Below are 19,190 nucleotides of genomic sequence, written 5' to 3'. Positions count from 1 at the left end.
CTTCAGGGGAAAAGAATCTAAGATTTGGCCTTCAGTTGCTAGATCTGGCAACAACGGCATTTGAGGTGTCATTCTCTTCCTTAAGGCGCTACTATTGGATAACCTTTATCATTGTATTCGTGATGTTAGGAGATGGTTCGTGCGGATCTGGTCACTATTGTAGCTTGTTGATCAGATCGCTTCAGGGTTTTTCTTCTTGTTTTTACTCCACCAAGGCACACCTTTGGTCTTGTATGACTTTGCTCTTTTCTGGTGTGATATTTTGCGCGTGCATTCATATTGCTTGTATGCATCTTAATTGTGCAGAGATCGGGTGTGTGCACTTTACATTTGTATCAGTTTGATGCTTCATGCCGAGTGAATAAATCTGCTGAAAAATGGGGTGGTGCTTTTTATTTAGCCCCGTTTGATCGAAATCACAAGTTAGAAAGTATCATTGCAAAGGTCCACCCATCCCCCTTGTGGTGACAAGTGACACATTGGTTGTGTGGCACACCGACACTTGTCGCACCCGGCAGTTTTGTGCTTTTTTGTCCAATTTTTTAATGTTTTATATCTTGACTGTGCAACTAAACCATGGAACCATTTTTACTGTTGCGTTTCTCGTGTCGAGATTTTGGAAACGTGATCCGATGAGACATACTTTTTATCTGAAAATGGGGGACGCCGGAAATAAAAAACCAAAAACAGAAAAAAGATTAGAACCAAAAACCAAAAAAAGAGAAAAAAAGAAACATGAAGCATAATTGTGCTTTTCCATATTTTTGTGAAGCACAACTGTGCTTCACGCGCGCTGTGAAATGCTTCACGTCCAAGCACAACTCCAAAAATGAGTGTAGAAAAACCAAAAAAAAAGTTGAAAAATAGAAAAACCAAAAATAACAGTTGAAAAACCCCAAAGACTCGTGCAAAAAGGTACTTCCTTCGTTCTAAAATACAAGGTGTATTAGTTTTTTTAAAAAAAATATAAGGAGTATAAAAAACGTGTACTCATGGGTCGTCCTTTTTCTCTTAAGCCCAGACGACGTAATATATATTCTGGGCCTGGATCTAGCTGCCCATCTCAAGCAAAGCCCGCCCGCTAGCACGCCTGGCACGACCCTCCATGGCCCAGGCACGACACGGGCTAAACGGGCCATGACCGACACACGGCATGCCTAGGGCCATGCCTGGGCCTAGAGGCTGGGCATGCGGGCCGGCATGACACGGCTCGTGTATTATATATGTTTTTTGCATATATATATAATCTAAAATACAATCCAATAGGCCTAAAAACAGCCCAACCGCTCGAAAAACATGCGGCCCAGCGTGCTAAATGTGCCATGTACCGGTCCATTTGATAACTAAACCGTGTCTGCGCGGAGGAGTGAGGCACGCGGGTCGGCACGGCACGGCCCGCCTTGGAACGTGCCATGGCGGGCTGTGCCGTGCCAGGCATGATTAGCAGTTTAGCACGGGCCGGCCCGTTTGGCCAGCTCTTCTCAACCCACGCTCTAGGAAAAAAACAAATCACAAACTTCACAACGAGCCGAGAGGTCAAATTTTGAACCGAATCCGCTCCTCCCCCCAAACCTCACCGGCGGCAGCAGCAGCAGCAGAGCAGGCGCCGCCTCCGCCTGCGCGTCCGGCGCCCCCCGCCACAGCCGCGCTCGCCTCCGAAGCCGGCGACGGCGGCCATGGAAGGGGACCGCGCGGGAGGACCCGCGGCCGCGGATCTGCGCCGCGACATGGCGGCGGCGCGGGCGGCCTGCGAGCGGCGGATCGCGCAGGGCCGCGAGCGCACCGCGGCGGCCGCCTCCGCCTTCCGCGGCGCCATCCTCTCCGCCCGCTCGCTCGCCGAGCACAGCGTCGCGCACCGAGGTACGCGCCTCCCCCCGTCGTCGTTCCTCTTCCGTTCGGGGAACTGAACTCGCCGGTCGTCCGCTGGTCGATTCGTACCCGCGGGAGCAATGTCCGAAGCGCACACTGTGCAGTGCCAATTGTTAGCTACGGTTCAGCGACGGTGGCGAGCCTGTTGAATTTGCAAATCTAAGTTTGTTTGTGCTTGGAATTCCTTACGGCTGAGGCTGATTAGTTGACTTGGGCTGCACTACGATTTGTGAATTATTGATGCTGATGAAAGGGCTGGTGATTGATTTTACTGATTCATCTCTTTCTGTGATGGCAGAAAAGCTCAACAGTCTGAAGGACCAGCTCAGGGGACTGGAGGCAGGTCTGGCAGAAGCTCTGTCCAGTAAGCATTTGTTCACCCATGTGCAAATTTCCACCAATGGACTGTCTGTGTATTACACTCCAAGTGCTTCTTTTTTGTTATGGATGGTTCGGTCTATGAACCATGTGATGTGATCAATGTTTGATTTCATACTGGTCTATCGTTGTCCTCTGCTGCATTTCATGGAAACGCTCAAGTCTTGCATACTATCTCTGCAGCCCAACTGAAGAAAGAATCTGAATGTAAGCTCACCAGCGAGTCGATCTCGAACGCCACTGCAACGAACGAGCAGCTCAGAGGCCTGCTCTTGGACCAGAGGGCTAGGAGAGATGAGTTTGCGAACGTCATATCACATCAGCTCCAAGGTAAAAAGTTAGTAAAATCTGAATCACGGTTCTAGTACAATAGTTTGAAGTGTCATAGTATTATCTGAAGTATGAAGTCTACTTAGAAGTTGATTAATAGGGTTCAAACATACAAGTCCCAGTAGTCCAGTCTGAGGGATTCTTTCGAACTCCTAGCTCCAATATATTCTGCCCTGGAAATTTGTAGTTATGCTCGTGTGAACATTATGATTTTGTTTGAATATATTTTCCTTGGCTACTCAGAATCTGGAATCTACATGCCTTGATACATTTTATTTTGATGGCAGCTATCGAAGCTCTTGAAGCTAATGTTGATGTGATGGGGAAAAAGAACCTGGACGAAGCTATTATGTGGTACAATAAATTTCTTGGTTTTCGAGTTGTTGCAGGGGAAGGTAATGACAGTTTCCATAACATGTTCCTTTAAGTGAGCTTACAGGCCATAACGTAGTTGACATTTCCTCTCTTTTGTGTGTGAAGGTGTTAAATTTGTTTTCAATAAAGTGGACATGCAAAGTCCTGACGATGAGTATTCGTTTTGCATAAAGGTCAATAAAGACGAATACAGCTGTGAGTTGCAAGTTTCTTATCTAAGCTGTCTAATATCATACTGTTTGAAAATGTATAGTCATCGAAGTTCTCACTCTCTTTTTAACAGTAATTCAATGTATTCCGTTACTGAAAGACACTGAGGAGCTGGTGAAGGATTTGAACCGCACTAACGATCTCTTCAAGTTCGTTAGAACCATGAGAGCTAGATTCCAAGCGGCTGGCATCAACGGTATTCCATGTTTCTTTACAAAACTGTATCAAGTCCATTTTCCCGGAAATGCCAGTTAATTGAGCATGGCACTGTTTACCCCCAAGATTAACTCTGTTAATATTGCTGCAATAACATTCTCTGTATGTATCGAGTATTTACCTAAATTTCAACCAATTTGTTTTATAATCAACTGGGTGTCAAGATGAACTTGTCATGTCTGTATGATGGGGGGCTGGCAGCAGGTTTTACTAGCTATAATATCACGGAAACTTGAATTGTCCTGTCCTGTATGGCATAATCTTCCTAATAATCTTGGTGATGCAATCATGATTTAGTTTTCTGCTCTAAAGATGTTGGAACTCCACTTCATTTTGCTGATTTGGTTCACAAGTTTGTCAAACTTCAAGGATTTTGAACCACAAATAACCTGACCACTAACTGAAAGGAATGCCAAGTACTTACTGCATATCAGTTCATGACATCTGATGTAGCAAAACATGACCATGCCTTGTGTGCCTCCTCATAACGAGTAATACTGAAATGACTCAAGGTAGTTCTGTTGAAAAATGGGCCGTCTAGCTTATGAGCTATGCAACTCTTTGTTCTGTACTACCACGGGGAGTTGTAGATGCGCTGCATATTCCTTTGTTATATCACTTATAGAGAGTTCTATTTGCACTGTCTGCAGGGGTTCACCCTGCAACGTCATTTTGCACAGACACATCATCCACACCAATTTCATCACCACCGGCTGTGTCAGTTGATACCACAAGCGAAGGCACAACCAATCAAAGTCGTACCCGAAGCCGGTCAAAAAATAAAGATCTGCATGCAAAGAGAGGGGCCTCTCCCCTTACATCCGTATCTAGCACGCGTCGCTCCCCACGTTTTGCGGTAAGTGCGGCGTATCATCCCCTGGGTACACTGCTAGATATTTATTCATTGTTATCATTTGACTCTGTAAAGAACAAAAAAATAGTATTTTTGCTGATGTATGAAGACGCCTTTTTCATTCACAGGCTGCTGATGCAGGGAGTATGCATTAAGCAATAGACAAAAACCGCTTGGGTTACACCATATGATGCAGTTTGGCTGTATCAGTTTAGACGCCCCTCATCGTACTGAAGTGCATCGCAGTGGGCTGTGTACTTGGTGTAGGCACAGGGAGTTCCATCTCGATCTCCACATCCATCCATAAGCTTCTGTCCGCTCAAGCTGACACCAATGGTTCACATCAATCTGTACAGTGAAGTGAAGCGTTCAGTAGATCTTCAATGAACTTTGTAGCTGTAGGTAGCTTTGATTTGGTCTTCGACGAGCGTTGCAGCTGCAGGTAGCTTCGATTGGGTTCCTGCTATGTTATTGTGGACGCTGTGTAACAATTTTTTTGTTTTGTCTGTTGTATTTTCTCATGGAAACTTGAACTGCAATATCTTATATCTGTAGGGCCTAATCTTCCTAATAATGTTGGTAATGTAATCATGGTTTAGTTTCCTGTTCCAAAGCTGTTGGTACTCCACTGTGTTGCAACTGCAAATAACCTGACTACTAACTGAAAAGAAGGCCAAGCACTGCTGAGTAGTTCATGACATCTGCTGTAGCAAAGCATGGCCATGCCTATATAGTGTGCTTCTTCACAGTGAGTAACAAGCACTTCTACTAAGGCATTTCACAAGAAGAATTACTTGTAACAAATAATCGGATGCTTTCATCCTGTTATCCTTTACATAAGTATATTTGCAGTAAATTAATCCTATTTACTCAAAAAGATGTTTGGGGCTTCATTTTAATCACTGGATACCTCGCCAATATTCTCGAAGTAGATGGCCCAGAATTAATTATTAATAATATATCAAAGAATCATCCTTGGAGGGTTAGTAGGTAGCTTTGGGGCTTCAGTTTAATCACTGGATACCAAGGATGCAATCTTACCATGTCCCACATGTGAAGCAAGCTGTCCCCTCATATGATACGTTCTTCAATCACGTTCAATGCTGCATGATAGCTTTTGCTTTGTTCCTAATGCATATATCTTAGTGTGTATTCTTTCCTCCCAATTGTGGCTTGCTTTTATCCTTTTTTGCTCTGGCTTGTTGCATCATCGGCCCCTATAAGAGAACCGTTCTGCAAGGAATTCTCTTGTGCTCATGCTACGTGCATCCCTTCGTTTACACATGTTACTCCACCACATTTAATTGTAGTGATTACCTCTTGAAAGAAGAAGGATTGGTCTCGTGCTATCATATCAGACAACGAATTCTTACTACCAGGTATTGTTAAAATTATTTGTTTAGTACTTAATTAGACTCTCATTGTGCTGTTGGACTTCTGTAGAATTCCAATCTTTAATCACATTTTAGCATGGCAGGTGCTAGTATATTATGTATGGTCGAAATTTGGAGCAACTTAGTTACTCTGTCAACATTGGCACGCGATGTTATCTTGCACCACACAATTTAAAACACAAATCCAATCCACACATGAAGTGCTTCGAATAGTACCAGTAGAATTTGACTTGGTAATTACTTAGTTAGTAGTCACATGCCACAACATAATTTCTGTTTTTCCATGTGCGGACTGAATGTGCATTTGTTTTCCTTTTTCTTTGTGGGACATCTTTTGTGTCTCTTTAATCGATTTTTTAAAACGGTGACACCACAATTAGTGGTAGGACTAAACCAACTTCCTGAGGCACAAGCTTCTTAGCTCAAGCTCATATGCACCTGCCATGAACAGTAAATTCAGAAAAAACTAATTTTTTTCAAACAATTCTGATTTTTTATTGTGGCAAACATTGGTTAAAGTTATGAGTTCTTGAAAATTTTCATTACGAAATGACATTCGTGGAAGTCATAAAAAAACAGATGCACGAAAATGCTTTCAATGAAAGCATTTTGGACCACTGATTTTGTTTATTTTTGCCACAAATTCCACGAATGTTATTTCATGGTGAAAATTTGCAAGCACTCGAAACTTTCACCAATTTTACCACAAAAACATTTCAGAATTTGCTTTCAATTTTTTTTGAATTTACTGTTCAACCAAGCTCATTTGAGCTGGAGCTAAGATACTCCACGTCCCTTCCTAAGAACCACCATATGTAATGGAAGTCAAAACTCGCCTCATTATTTGCCACAAGAAAAATACGGTTTCAAAGTACAGCTCAGGTATTTCAAGTTAGGAAAAGTTCAAAATCAGTGGCTACTCATTTACCAATCTTTGTATTTGTTACGTTTATAGATGGCAGAACTAGCCAGTTCATCAGGAGGAGGAGATGAACAACCACAAATGGACCAGGAGCTCCCAACGGCAGCCACATCCGGTGATTTCACATCAGATAGTTCAACGGGAGGAGGACACGAACATCTACAGATGGACCAGCGGCTCTTGACAGCGGCCGCATCCGGTGATTCCACGTCAATGAAGGAGATGGCCTCGCAAGATCCAAGCATTCTTCTTGGAACAATTCCAGCTGGGAACATCTGCCTTCACATATCCTCCATCCATGGCCACCAGGCATTTTGTACTGATGTGGTGGAACTGGAGGAGTCTCTCCTCGCCGCTTTAAACTTGGAAGGGGAGACACCACTTCTCACCGCAGTGACTAGTGGCCACGTCTCCCTGGCTTCCGTTCTACTCCAATGCTACCGTGCACCGGGATTGAGCGAGTCAATCTTGGAGCAAGACATCCGTGGTTGTAATGCACTGCACCATGCCATTCGCAATGGCCACAGGGAGCTTGCCCTAAAGCTTATAGAAGCAAAACCCGCCCTGTCGACACATGTGAACATTTGGAGCGAGTCACCCATGTACATCGCGGCGTTGAGGGATTTTCTTGATGTTTCAGAGAAATTACTTGAAATTCCTGATTCTGCTCATACAGGACCATGCGGCTACAATACTCTGCGGGCTGCCGTGAGAAATGGAAACCCAGGTGAGATCAAACGTACTATTTTAGTGCTAGATACATCCATTTAATCATGTAATTCCCGACCGAGATAGTTAGGTAGTACTCCCTCCGTCCCATAATATAAGAGCGTTTTTGACACTACAACACTCTTATAGTATGGGACGGAGGTAGTACCTTTTAACTGTGCACTAGCTTCTCATTTCTTTATGGGGTCCTCACTCCAAATGCCCAACATAGAAGAATAATTACTCATGGCAGTCGATCTGTTTTTTGCTTTGTTAGTTTAATTTGTCTAACATTGTGAGACCAAGGAAATCCAATAAAAAATTCTTACTCACTAGAATGGTTCACACACCCGCCATGGGGATCGATTCTCATTCCCCGCTGGCCGCTGTACTCACATGTGAACAACAGCACTTGTTGTAGCCTGTAGACGCCGGAGAAGGAGTGTGCTGATCAAACACCTAGCCAGGGTTGGGCGTTCAATAATGCCCTACAACCGTCGTGTGGGTATGGTTTTGTACAACTAGGGTTTTTGTTGGACTGGAAAGCTTTGTATCTAAAAGGATTTTAAATTGATTGTATGTATTATCGCCATCCGTTTGCTTAATTAACCATTGTTCATGTACTGATCTGTTTTCAGTTTTGGCTAAAAGAATTATGGAAACACGTCCTTGGCTGGCCAGAGAAGCTGACAATGATGGGCATACTCCACTAAGTGCAGCTGTATGTTATGACCAGATTGGCGTGCTACGAGTATTGCTGGAGCATGATTGCTCTTTAGGGTATGAGTTGCCACGTGATGGTTCCCCTCTCCTTAGTGAAGCTGCAATTGGAGGCCATATCGATGCTGCTAAAGAGCTTCCTAACCACTGTCCCGATGCTCCTAACCGTGCAACAAAAGGTCTGTGTTGGACATCCCTTCATACAGCTGTATGGTATGATCAAGTAGAGTTTGCCGAATTCATTATGAGGACCTCACAATTACGCAAGCTCGTCAACATGCAAGACATGGACGGGAGAACTACTCTACATGGCGTGTGTGTGTGTGTGTGTGTGTGTGTGTGTGGGCGCGCGCGTGTGTTGTGTTGGGAATAATCTTGAGTCGGTGTTAAGTCTAATTAGAAATTAGTTCTAGTTATATCTAAGTCTGTACATGATCTGGCTCCTGGCCAGAGTATTAGTCTGGTTGGTATTCAAGTGTAGGACGGTGATAGTGGTCGTTTGATGGTCTTGGGATCTCAATGTAATTTTTATTATGTTTGAGATGGTTTATACTTACCGAGAATTTTGATAATAGATCTTAATCATTTTCGCAAAAAAAGTCTAGGGCATTGTTTTCAAGTTGTATACGGTGCTTAGATGTCTTGGTTAAGTTGACTTCGGCTTGATTAGTAGGTTTAGGTGGTCTAGCTAGGTGGGCTGCTTATGTATATAAACACAGCTAGCTTGGTTAAGTTAACTTTTTCAGCGTGTGTGCTCATCTACTTTTATGTAATCGATCCATTGGCGAATGTCCAACATGTGTGACCATAGATAAACGGTTGCAAATAATAAAAATATATTTTACTGTATTATACTCCTTTCCTCTATTATGCAAACCAACTCATCATAAAATAATCAATGCTGCAACATACATTATTTATATTTAACTATTTATTTATTTTCTTTTCTAAGTCTAATAACAGTATAGAAAACTTTATAATACAGATTAAAATTATGTGTCAATTTATAGAGTAACATTTTTGTAGGCTGCTATTTCCAGCATTGCCAACAACTTTGTTTATCAATTTAAATATAATGTGCATCTTTAACCTGACATCAAATTTTCTAAGTATTACGCATGTAATAGAATTTCTAAGTTTGTAATTACACCACCATATTCATCTGTACCTTTGAATTGAATTCATGCAGAATGAAGTTGATCCCCGAGATGCCGCCTCTTTTTATAATCTTCAAAGGAGAACCAAACTAGAAGCGAACGAGGCATCAAGGAAGGAAGCAAAATCACTAATTCAAACATACACAAGAAACACTCCGTTAGTGGCGATTCTCATTGCGACAATCACCTTCGCCGCTGCCTTCACCCTTCCTGGAGGATACATCAGCGGTGCTTGAAGAGAGGGACTTCCCATCATGTCTAGGAAGTTTGCATTCCAGGCATTCTTGATTTCTGACGTCTTAGCAATGTGCTCCTCATTTGTTGTGGCCTTCATATGCATCATAGCAAGGTGGGAGGATTATGAGTTCTTGCTTTATTACAGATCCTTCACTAAGAAGCTCATGTGGTTTGCATACGTGGCAACTACTACCGCTTTTTCAACTGGTTTATACACAGTGCTTGCTCCACGTGTCCACTGGTTGGCTATTGCAATTTGCGTCATGGTAGCTTTGTTGCCGATTCTAACTAAGCTGCTCTTGAATGGCCTGTCTTGAAGCTCAGAGTTCGGTTGGGTAAAGCTTTCAATTCTGATTTGCTTGACATGGTGTCACTATTAGGGAAAAGCCTAGCAGCAGCGCGGGTTGTAGGTATATCAGTAGCGCCGGGTCCGGCGCTACTAATAAGGCGCTACAGCTAAGCCGTAGCAGCAGCGCGTGCACGCCCGCGCTACTGCTATACAAGTGTAGCAGCAGCGTGCTGCGCGGAAGCTCGCTACTGCTAATAGCTCTAGCGCGCTTTGCCTGGACGCGCTACTGCTACTGTCACGCTGCTGCTAACTTTTCTCCACTCACTACTGCTAATTTTAGTAGTTTTTGATTTTTTTTCTGCATATTTGTTTTGTATTTGAATAGGCTTTATACAAGAATCTTTAGCACATACAAATGTCATCATGATACACATACAAATGGCTATGAGACCACAAATGTAATCATAGCATATACATACAAATAGTCTCATCATAATTATCATCCAACACAAAGTGGTATCTCGTCATCATCTCGAAAATAGTGATACATGCAAGTCTCGAATACTTGCAACTACAACGTCATCCATCTAAACAATGATATACGCGAGAAGAGCTATCACTATGAGTGAGAGCGGAACTATGCAGTACATGAGGCGGCGGTTACGAGTCCTCTCTCGTGCTAGCGTGAACCTCAAGTAACTAGCTTCTCCTTCTTGTCTGCTTTTGAAGCCTTTATGGCTGGCGCCCGAGACCCCATTCACTTGCGCCTGACACTCACGCCACTCGTTATACACCCCCGGAACCTTCCCTTTGTATACGACATAGCACTGCCATCTCGCCATCAAGAAGCTAGGTACCTGTTAGAGATGCATCTTCATCAAGAGGATGTACAATCATATGCAATAAAATATACTAGATCAACACGAAAAAGAAAGGTTTAGCAACTAGATGCAACATACAGTACGCAAACTAATTTACTAGAGGTACGCAGGTCATCGTACCCAAACTAACAAAGTAGCGTTACGCAACTTCGGCAGGGACCGTGGACATCACAAAGTTCCATCGCTACAGAAAGTATACAAGTTCAACCGACACATATCATCATCATCGGCATCGTAAATCACTAGAAGTTCCATCCTTCCATATCATCGGGGATGGACCCTAGCTTCTTGAATGGCGTGAGGTCATGACGTTGCATACCTATGCGAGTTCGGACGTCAGCTCGCGATATAGGGCCGTGGTGGAACATCCCCTTCTCATCTATGACTTCTTTCATGATGATCGTCGCAATGTCCCTTTGGATGCGAAAGAAGTCATCTCTAAGTTTATAATCCGCTTCTCCATGAGATTCTACCCACTTGTGGATATGATCATCATTTCAGCTTGTCATGCGAAGCTTTTGGTGATCCGTGCTGAACTCAATCATGAGATGGAGGATGTAGAATCCATCTTTCTTGCTTGGTTTTGGGACATGGATGCAGCAGAAGTTAGTTTTATGCGCGAAACCCATCTTCTTGTTCCTTTGTTTCCTGATCTGCATGTGGCCACCTCTAATGCTGAAGCCTTGGAGAGCATCATCTAGAATATTCATTATGTGGGTGTAGTCCTTCTTCTCGTAGTCTCTGGAAGGGTCGAAATACACGGCGTGGGAGACTCGCGGGTAAAGAACGATAAGGACGGCGCGCCCGTTACTGCGGCGAAAAGACACCATAAATTATTCTCCATATGAGCGAGAAGGAATGATTGAAATGTATGAAAGGGTTGTCCGGAACTGACTTACTTTGGATGATAAGGCAGGAGGACAATTTCTTGGTCCTTATTCTGTACCATGAAGTTTTGGAGGTAGTCCCTAGTAGTTTCACGCTCAAAGTCGACGAGACTCAAGAAAGACTCGTGCATGTAGTATGGATCCGCCACACAGGTTTGCGAGACTTCTTCTCTCTTCATGGCAGAGCTCATATGTAGCGCAAAAAGTCGGATGATTGTAAAATCGAGACGCCTTGTCAGAAACATCTCAAAGATATGGTTAAACCGCAGGAAGAACACCTCCGCGGGCCGTGTGTCGACGTAGCACTTCCCCTCAGGCACACGAGCCACGTATGTCAGATATCCTGGATCCTTCGAGGCTAGTAGGCTTTTCTCAGTCGACAACACATGGTCGTGCAGTCGCCTGAGATCCCTTGATAGTGCCTCCAGCGGTTTCGGCGGTAGCATCGGCTCGCCCGTGAGATGGAACATGGCCGCACCTTTCACGGGTACACGCTCTTCAGAATCCATCGTCTGGCTGCTATGTGCTCTGGCTTGTTTGGAGGCAGCTATCTTCCCCGATATCTTCCTCTCCTTTTTCTTGGGCACACCTTCCAGACCCTTCCTTAACCCCTGCCCAGTGTTTCCGGGCTAAGCACTGTACGACCCCCGGCTAGTTGAGCCTGTGTTGAGGCAGCATCTTCAGGCGTGTCCTGTGAGGATTTCATGAAGAGAGACTACTTGCAATCCCTGCTACGACCTTCCTGCCCGGGCAGATCATCCATATCCTCATTAGCATGCTGATAGCCCGATTCGTCATATGGTTGACTCATCATATCTAAGTCACACTCATACACGTTTGTATTGAGGAAAGCCATTGGGCCGACCTCCGTCTCATCATCCATTCTCTGTTCTACAGGACCGATTACATCAGCCAGTACTATTGCACCCCCTTCATCACGTCGTCCACCGCTCTCACCCGGCACTACAGGAGCTGGTAATTGCGTAGGCGGGGTGGTGGTCTCCGCACATGCTTGTTGATGTGTGGTTATTGGTGTGCTCTCGGCCGGCTCCAGACGAATAAGATTCTTCGACCATAGCAGCACCCAACCCTTGCAGCTTCCAATCCGCGGCGGGGTCTCGTCGTCCTCTCCCACATGCTGTACTGGAGGAGGCAAATCCTCGTGCCCCGATTTCACACTGGACAAGTTAACCCTGAAGTGCCCAGCGGGGATCGGCTGGTTGTGGAACGTGGGTTGCAAGGGGTTCATTATCACCCCCTTTCCCACATCCACCTTCTGGCCTTTGCTCAAGTAGAGTATGGTGCACGGGGTTTCTTTGGCCTGCAAACACATGTCTGTGGCGTAAAACATCCGAAAGGCAACGAAAATGGAATATTCTATATATATATATATATATATATATATATATATGTTGGTGCGGCATGTAATTACCGTGAGGGCGTCGAGCTCAGCCAAAGACGAAGGCCCACCTAGCGCGCCAGAGACTGAGGCCGGGCTGCTATGAGCGGGAGCGAGTGCGAGAGGAGGCCCGGTTGCGTGAGAAAGTGATGATGCGATGGTTTTGTTGTTCACGGAGTTGCTCCCGACGAAACTGGGCAACGGGAAATCATGTACCGTCTTGTCTGGATTTTCCTTCGTCCAGTTGATGATAGCTGGACCCAAGTTAGTAGCGAAATCATTCCTGCAGGCAGTTACAGCTGCATTGACAGCCTGCTGTAGCAACTTATTTTTCTCCTCGGCTTTTTTTCGCGTCCTTAGCTGCTTTTTTCTCGACCGCAAGCTTCACCTTCTCGTCGATGTCCGCCTGACTAAACTTCTTTTTCTGCTTCTTGGCCTCTGGGCCCTCGTTGTAAAACACCTTCCACGTGGCGTCGTCTCCAGCGCCGTGCACATGACCATATTGGAAACCTATTCTGCACAGCTTCAAAAGTCCTGAAACTCCACGAAAGTCATTTTTGGAATTATTAAGAATTATTGAGCAAAGAAAGTACCAGAGGGGGCCCACACCCTGTCCACGAGGGTGGGGGGAGGGCGCCCACCCCTACTGGGCGCGCCCCTTGTCTCGTGGACCCCCTGGTGGCCCTCCGGTGCCGCTCTTCTGCTATATGAAGGCTTTTACCCTGGAAACAATCATAAGCAAGCTTTCGGGACGAAACTCCGCCGCCACGAGGCGGAACCTTGGCGGAACCAATCTAGGGCTCCGGCGAAGCTGTACTGCCAGGGAAACTTCCCTCCGGAAGGGGGAAATCATCACCATCGTCATCACCAACGATCCTCTCATCAGGAGGGGGTCAATCTCCATCAACATCTTCACCAGCACCATCTCCTCTCAAAACCCTAGTTCATCTCTTGTATCCAATCTTGTATCAAAACCACAAATTGGTACTTGTGGGTTGCTAGTAGTGTTGATTACTCCTTGTAGTTGATGCTAATTGGTTTATTTGGTGGAAGATCATATGTTCAGATCATTAATGCATATTAATACCCCTCTGATCATGAACATGAATATGCTTCGTGAGTAGTTACATTTGTTCCTGAGGACATGGGTGAAGTCTTGCTATTAGTAGTCATGTGAATTTGGTATTTGTTCGATATTTTGATGAGATGTATGTTGTCTCTCCTCTAGTGGTGTTATGTGAACGTCGACTACATGACACTTCACCATTATTTGGGCACAGAGGAAGGCATTGGGAAGTAATAAGTAGATGATGGGTTGCTAGAGTGACAGAAGCTTAAACCCTAGTTTATGCGTTGCTTCGTAAGGGGCTGATTTGGATCCACTAGTTTCATGCTATGGTTAGGTTTACCTTAATACTTCTTTTGTAGTTGCGGATGCTTGCAACAGGGGTTAATCATAAGTGGGATGCTTGTCCAAGAAAGGGCAGTACCCAAGCACCGGTCCACCCACATATCAAATTATCAAAGTAACGAACGCGAATTATATGAGCGTGATGAAAACTAGCTTGACGATAATTCCCATGTGTCCTCGGGAGCGCTTTTCTCATTATAAGAATTTGTCCAGGCTTGTCCTTTGCGACAAAAAGGATTGGGCCACCTTGCTGCACTTTATTTACTTTCATTGCTTGTTACCCATTACAAATTATCTTATCACAAAACTATCTGTTGCCTACAATTTCAGTGCTTGCAGAGAATACCTTACTGAAAACCGCTTGTCATTTCCTTCTGCTCCTCATTGGGTTCGACACTCTTACTTATCGAAAGGACTATGATAGATCCCCTATACTTGTGGGTCATCAGTACACGCGCCGAGCATGATGTTCCTTGCATCACATTTGAAATACCGATAGAAACTGTTCAACGCTCTCCACTAGCTTCCGTCCTTGATGTGTCTCAGCTTCGGATCATCTCCATCGTCGGGCTTCTTCCTCTCCGCGTGCCAGCGCATTAGCTTTGCTTCCTTGGGATCTATGAAATACCGCTGGAGACGGGGAGTGATCGGTAAGTACCATACAACTTTCTGGGGACATTTCTTCCCGGCCTTCTTGTATCGAGAAGCATTGCACACCGGACAACTTGTTTTTTCGCGTGCTCCTTCCAATAAATTATGCAATCGTTGATGCATGCATGGTATCTAACATGCGGCAGATCAAGAGGGCACACGATCTTCTTGGCCTCATCAACACTAGTAGGACATAGATTCCCCACGGGAAGAACATCCTTTAGGTACTTGAGATGCTCATCGAGGCTAGTGTCGGTCCATTTGTTTTTAGCCTTCGTCTTCAGGAGTTGGAGCGTGAAACTCAGGTGGGTCACCTCAGGATTGCAACCATCATACAATGGAGTGTTCGAGTCTACCACCAGTTGCTCCAGCTTAGCCTCCTCTCTAGAAGCAGCTCTCTCAGTACTCGTCTCCTTGCGAAGCAGTGCTTGAACAAGAGGGTCCCGCACGATTGAACTTAGTACCGACGAACTCTGCTACGTGGAGTCCACGTTCTCTCCGCCGCCATGTCCGACCCCTTCTCCTCCGCCATGTCCGGCCCCTTCTCGGCCGCCATGTCCGACCTCTTCCCCGCCGCCATTATCGATCATCTCTTCGTCTTGCCCTGTGTCGTCATTGCCTGCCCCGTCGGCACCCTCAACATCGTCATCCTCATCTTCAATTATCCACCGAGTATAGCCATCCATGAAACCAGTCATGAGCAGGTGCGCTTCGACACGACCATCGTCATAGGGGTCGAGCCAAACTATTCCTTTGCATTTTCGACACGGACATAAAACCTCTGTCCGGTTATTTTCTTTCATGTCCTGCACCACCGACCGCAACCACCTGTCCACCATCGTTCCACTAACCATCGTGAACGTCTGCACGGTAATAATAAACAAATTGATTATAAAAATGCGTGCATGCATCAAAGCCATACAAAAATTCGGCATGACCTTCCCTAAAAATAGGACATATAGATCTAGAGTTTGCCCGGAATTCGCCGAAACGGAAATAAATCGACATTTGGGCAAAACATAGGCAACTCAAAAGCACAATTTGGCGTCAACTCATGGCACACACACAATTTCCATCATATCGCCCAATTATCATATCACACACACATACACATATTTCCATTTTGCAAAAGCATGAAATTTTAATCACCTCTATCTCGATATCGAGCACACGGTGGAGATGATGATGTAGGGAGATCAAAAGTGCACAAAGCTCTTCTTGACAAAGATAGATCTAGTTAGGGGGCAAATAGGTCACTTAACTAAATTCTACATCTACCTAGCTAGCTAATTTGGGAGGAGACAACTTCAACTAGTTAGGGGAAAAGAAAAAGAGAAAAGAGATGCATTAATGGAGGTGGTGTAGTTAGCTGGGAGTAATGAAGAGAGAGAATGGTAGCTAGAAGAGGGAGAGTAATGGGGGGACAAGTATTGAGGAAGAAGAAGAGTGAGAGAGGGAGGATGTGGGAGGTAGGGGAAAGGGAAGAGAGGAGATGGGGGAGGGGAGGACGAGTGGGAAAAGGTGGTGGTGTGCTGCGTCTTAGCAGTAGCGCGGGAGGAAAAACGCGCTACTGATAAGAGCGTAGCAGCAGCGCGCTTTTCTCACACGCGCTACTGCTAAGCGGGGCCAACCGTGTGGCCAATTTCAAAATTAGCAGCAGCGATCTGAGTAAAAAGCGCGCTACTACTATTGCGTTAGCAGTAGCGCGTGTCCTGACACCGTGTTGGTGCTAAACTTAGGTTGGTGGGTACTGTCGGTCGATTTTTGTAGCAGCGCGGTTTAGCCGGCACGCGCTACTGCTAAATTTGTATCAGTAGCGAGTTTTTGTTACCCGCGCTACTGCTAATTAGCAGTAGCACTTTTTTTTGTGCCGCGCTGCTGCTAAGATTCTGTGTATAAGGTTTTCCCTAGTAGTGTGTAAGTCTGACCTCATCACTTTGTCTTGAGGCTCTGCTTTTTGGTATTATTATTTAACTGATCTGTAACAAATATCATAAAAAGTATACAATTGGTTCTTTGTATTCCATTTCAGTATGTAATCTAGTTGGTTTACTTGGTTTGACCCAAAAAGGTAGATGATTCTCTACCTTATGAATTGCATTCTTTTAATTGGTGTTTCTTCTTCTTACAAGCAGAAGCAAGATTATGTATTGAGTGGTTTTCGAAGCAGAGCATTGAAAACATATGTCCAAGCTTTAGTAGTCATGTTATCCTTGGTATTGAGCTAGTCTGCCTTTGTCAAAGTGAGGTTTCTGCTGAAGTTGTTGTAGTGGCTGATCCAAGCTCAAAGCTTGCCGGCCGTGGCTGATAAGTTAATATGGTGTACCGAAAATGCCGTTTCATAGTGAACGGCAACTAACATAGTATCAATGTGGCAAATTCAGGGGAATTGGAATTAAGCAAACATGCCAAAACCTCTGGAGTTACATCATACGATGGCTCACATGGATCTACACCGTACAGTGAAGCATCACCAAATCTTCCCTGAGGCTTTGCAGCATGAGCAGGTAGCTTGGATTTTGTCCCTGCTACACTACTGTGGACACGGTACCCATAATATTTTGGGATCTTGCCGATGGTTTGGCATTTTACCATGTATACTTGAACTGTACCGACCCTGTGCCTGTATGGCGAAATCTTCCCAATAATCCTGTATGGCGAAATCTTCCCAATAATCCCGGACGCTCCAAGAGGTTGGTGAACTTCGCGAAGGGGTTTGGGATACCCGCGGCTTCACATTCCGCGTCCTCCTTATCTCATATGGGCCTTTTAGCGAGGTAGCCACGGCTTCCGAGGCGATGCTTCCCCGTGTTCCTTTGCTGAAGGCTCTTGAATTTCGTAGCCTTAGCCTTGGCTGCCTCGGTAGCACAAGTGTCCTTGAACTTTTCGAACTCCTCTTCCATAAGTGTAGGATTTTCCTCTAGGATCTTGGACAGGGGTTCCTCAACCTCAATAGCTCGTTTCACCCTCCCTTTCTAGGAGGCCAAATCATTGCTGAACATGCCCATGGCGTGATTCTTAATCTTTTTCATCTTCGGATCATCCCACGGTTGTTATATGTTATCATCCCGGTCGGGGAACTTGAATCTCTTGTGCAACTTCGTCAGGAGCAACTGCGTCAAATGGTCTTTACTCCTTAAGTCATCGTCGTTGATGCTCGCGCATTCCCGTAGGATGCATCCTACTTGGTTCCCATAGCACTTGCGAGGTTCTTCCGGCTCTAATGGCTCAAACTTGCCAGGTGCCATCTTTGTGATCACCAGTCGTCCAATCCCTAGTTTGTTAGGTTTTCGTATCCTCTGCTTCTTCTGCTTCTTCTTTTTGGTAGCGGCATCGGCGCCGGTACCTTCCCCGCCGGTATCTTCCCCACCGATACCTTCCCCGCCGGTGTCGGCGCCGCCATCGGTGTCGGCGCCGTCGGTGTCGATGTCAGCGTCAGTACCATCATCGAGGCCGACCTGCAAACCTTGACTTTGCAATTGCTTAGCAGTCAAATAGTCGAGGTACTCTTGTTCACCCTCATAATCCATCTCGCCTGCATCTTGGTCAGAAGGCCCAGTTTCTTCGTTGTTCGACATGTTTCCAATGATTAAGTCTCCTCGTTTAATTCTAAAACTATGAAAAAAAATGAGAAATGACATAAAAAAGAAATCTATGTTTGCCGGAATGTCGTTTCCCAGCAACTACCAGCACTCGATATGCCTACTATCTAGCACAAATCATGCCAAAATTCACGGAAAATTTCGGCATGACCTTTGCTAAAAAATGGACATATCGAACGCCTGAAATTCACCGGAACAGAAATGAATCAACATTCCGGCGTAACATAGGCCACTCGGATGATTTACCCTGCACATAATCATCATGTCCAAATGACATGTCCAAATTCCAAATATGACATGTCCAAAACATCACATGTCCACATATCACATGTCCACTTCAAATTTGCATATAAAAGGAAGAAAAATATAGAACTTGAAGAAAAAACCTAGCTAAATTCATAACTAAATATATAACCTAATTAACCATCTGCCCTAACTAAAACCTAAGTAAATTAACCAAAGAACCTAGCTACCAGAGAGAGGAGGAGCGGTGGGGGGCTTACAGAGTTTGCAGGCCCGACGACGACCGGGGTTGGGTGGGGTTGGGGTTGGGGTCGAGCATCAGGGTCGGGGTCGGGGCCGGGGCCGTGGGCAAGCGCCGGGGCCGGAGCCGGGGTCGGGGTCGGGGCCGGAGCAGGCGCCGGGGTCGGTCGGGGTCGGGGTCGGGGGCGAGCGCAAGGGCGCGGCGAGGGCAGGGCTCC

General features: G+C 45.4%; 2 protein-coding genes and 1 pseudogene across 3 annotated transcripts; all 3 read left to right on the top strand.

The window, feature by feature from the left end:
• Positions 1-1,560: 1,560 nt before the first annotated feature.
• On the top strand, positions 1,561-4,844 carry LOC109735291 (kinetochore protein SPC25 homolog). 2 transcript variants are annotated; one of them, XM_020294492.4, is made up of 8 exons: positions 1,561-1,860; positions 2,168-2,233; positions 2,431-2,577; positions 2,865-2,972; positions 3,058-3,147; positions 3,236-3,358; positions 4,059-4,234; positions 4,360-4,844. In XM_020294492.4, the coding sequence occupies exons 1-8, from the start codon at positions 1,677-1,679 to the stop codon at positions 4,384-4,386; spliced, it is 921 nt and encodes a 306-aa protein (XP_020150081.1). In that variant the 5' UTR covers positions 1,561-1,676; the 3' UTR covers positions 4,387-4,844. The 2 variants fall into 2 exon arrangements, with proteins under 2 accessions (XP_020150081.1, XP_020150080.1); XM_020294491.4 differs by having other exon boundaries at positions 1,566-1,860; positions 4,029-4,234.
• Positions 4,845-6,463: 1,619 nt separating this feature from the next.
• LOC123493422 (uncharacterized) lies at positions 6,464-8,355 on the top strand. Its single transcript, XM_045234486.2, has 2 exons — positions 6,464-7,274; positions 7,894-8,355. The coding sequence occupies exons 1-2, from the start codon at positions 6,581-6,583 to the stop codon at positions 8,346-8,348; spliced, it is 1,149 nt and encodes a 382-aa protein (XP_045090421.2). The 5' UTR covers positions 6,464-6,580; the 3' UTR covers positions 8,349-8,355.
• Positions 8,356-9,158: 803 nt separating this feature from the next.
• On the top strand, positions 9,159-17,195 carry LOC109735288 (uncharacterized; annotated as a pseudogene).
• The last annotated feature ends 1,995 nt before the right edge of the window (positions 17,196-19,190 follow it).

Source organism: Aegilops tauschii, chromosome 3 (genome assembly GCF_002575655.3).
Source record: "Aegilops tauschii subsp. strangulata cultivar AL8/78 chromosome 3, Aet v6.0, whole genome shotgun sequence".
In the NCBI taxonomy this organism is placed as follows: Eukaryota; Viridiplantae; Streptophyta; class Magnoliopsida; order Poales; family Poaceae; genus Aegilops; species Aegilops tauschii.
This window is presented reverse-complemented; position numbering and strand designations above follow the sequence as displayed.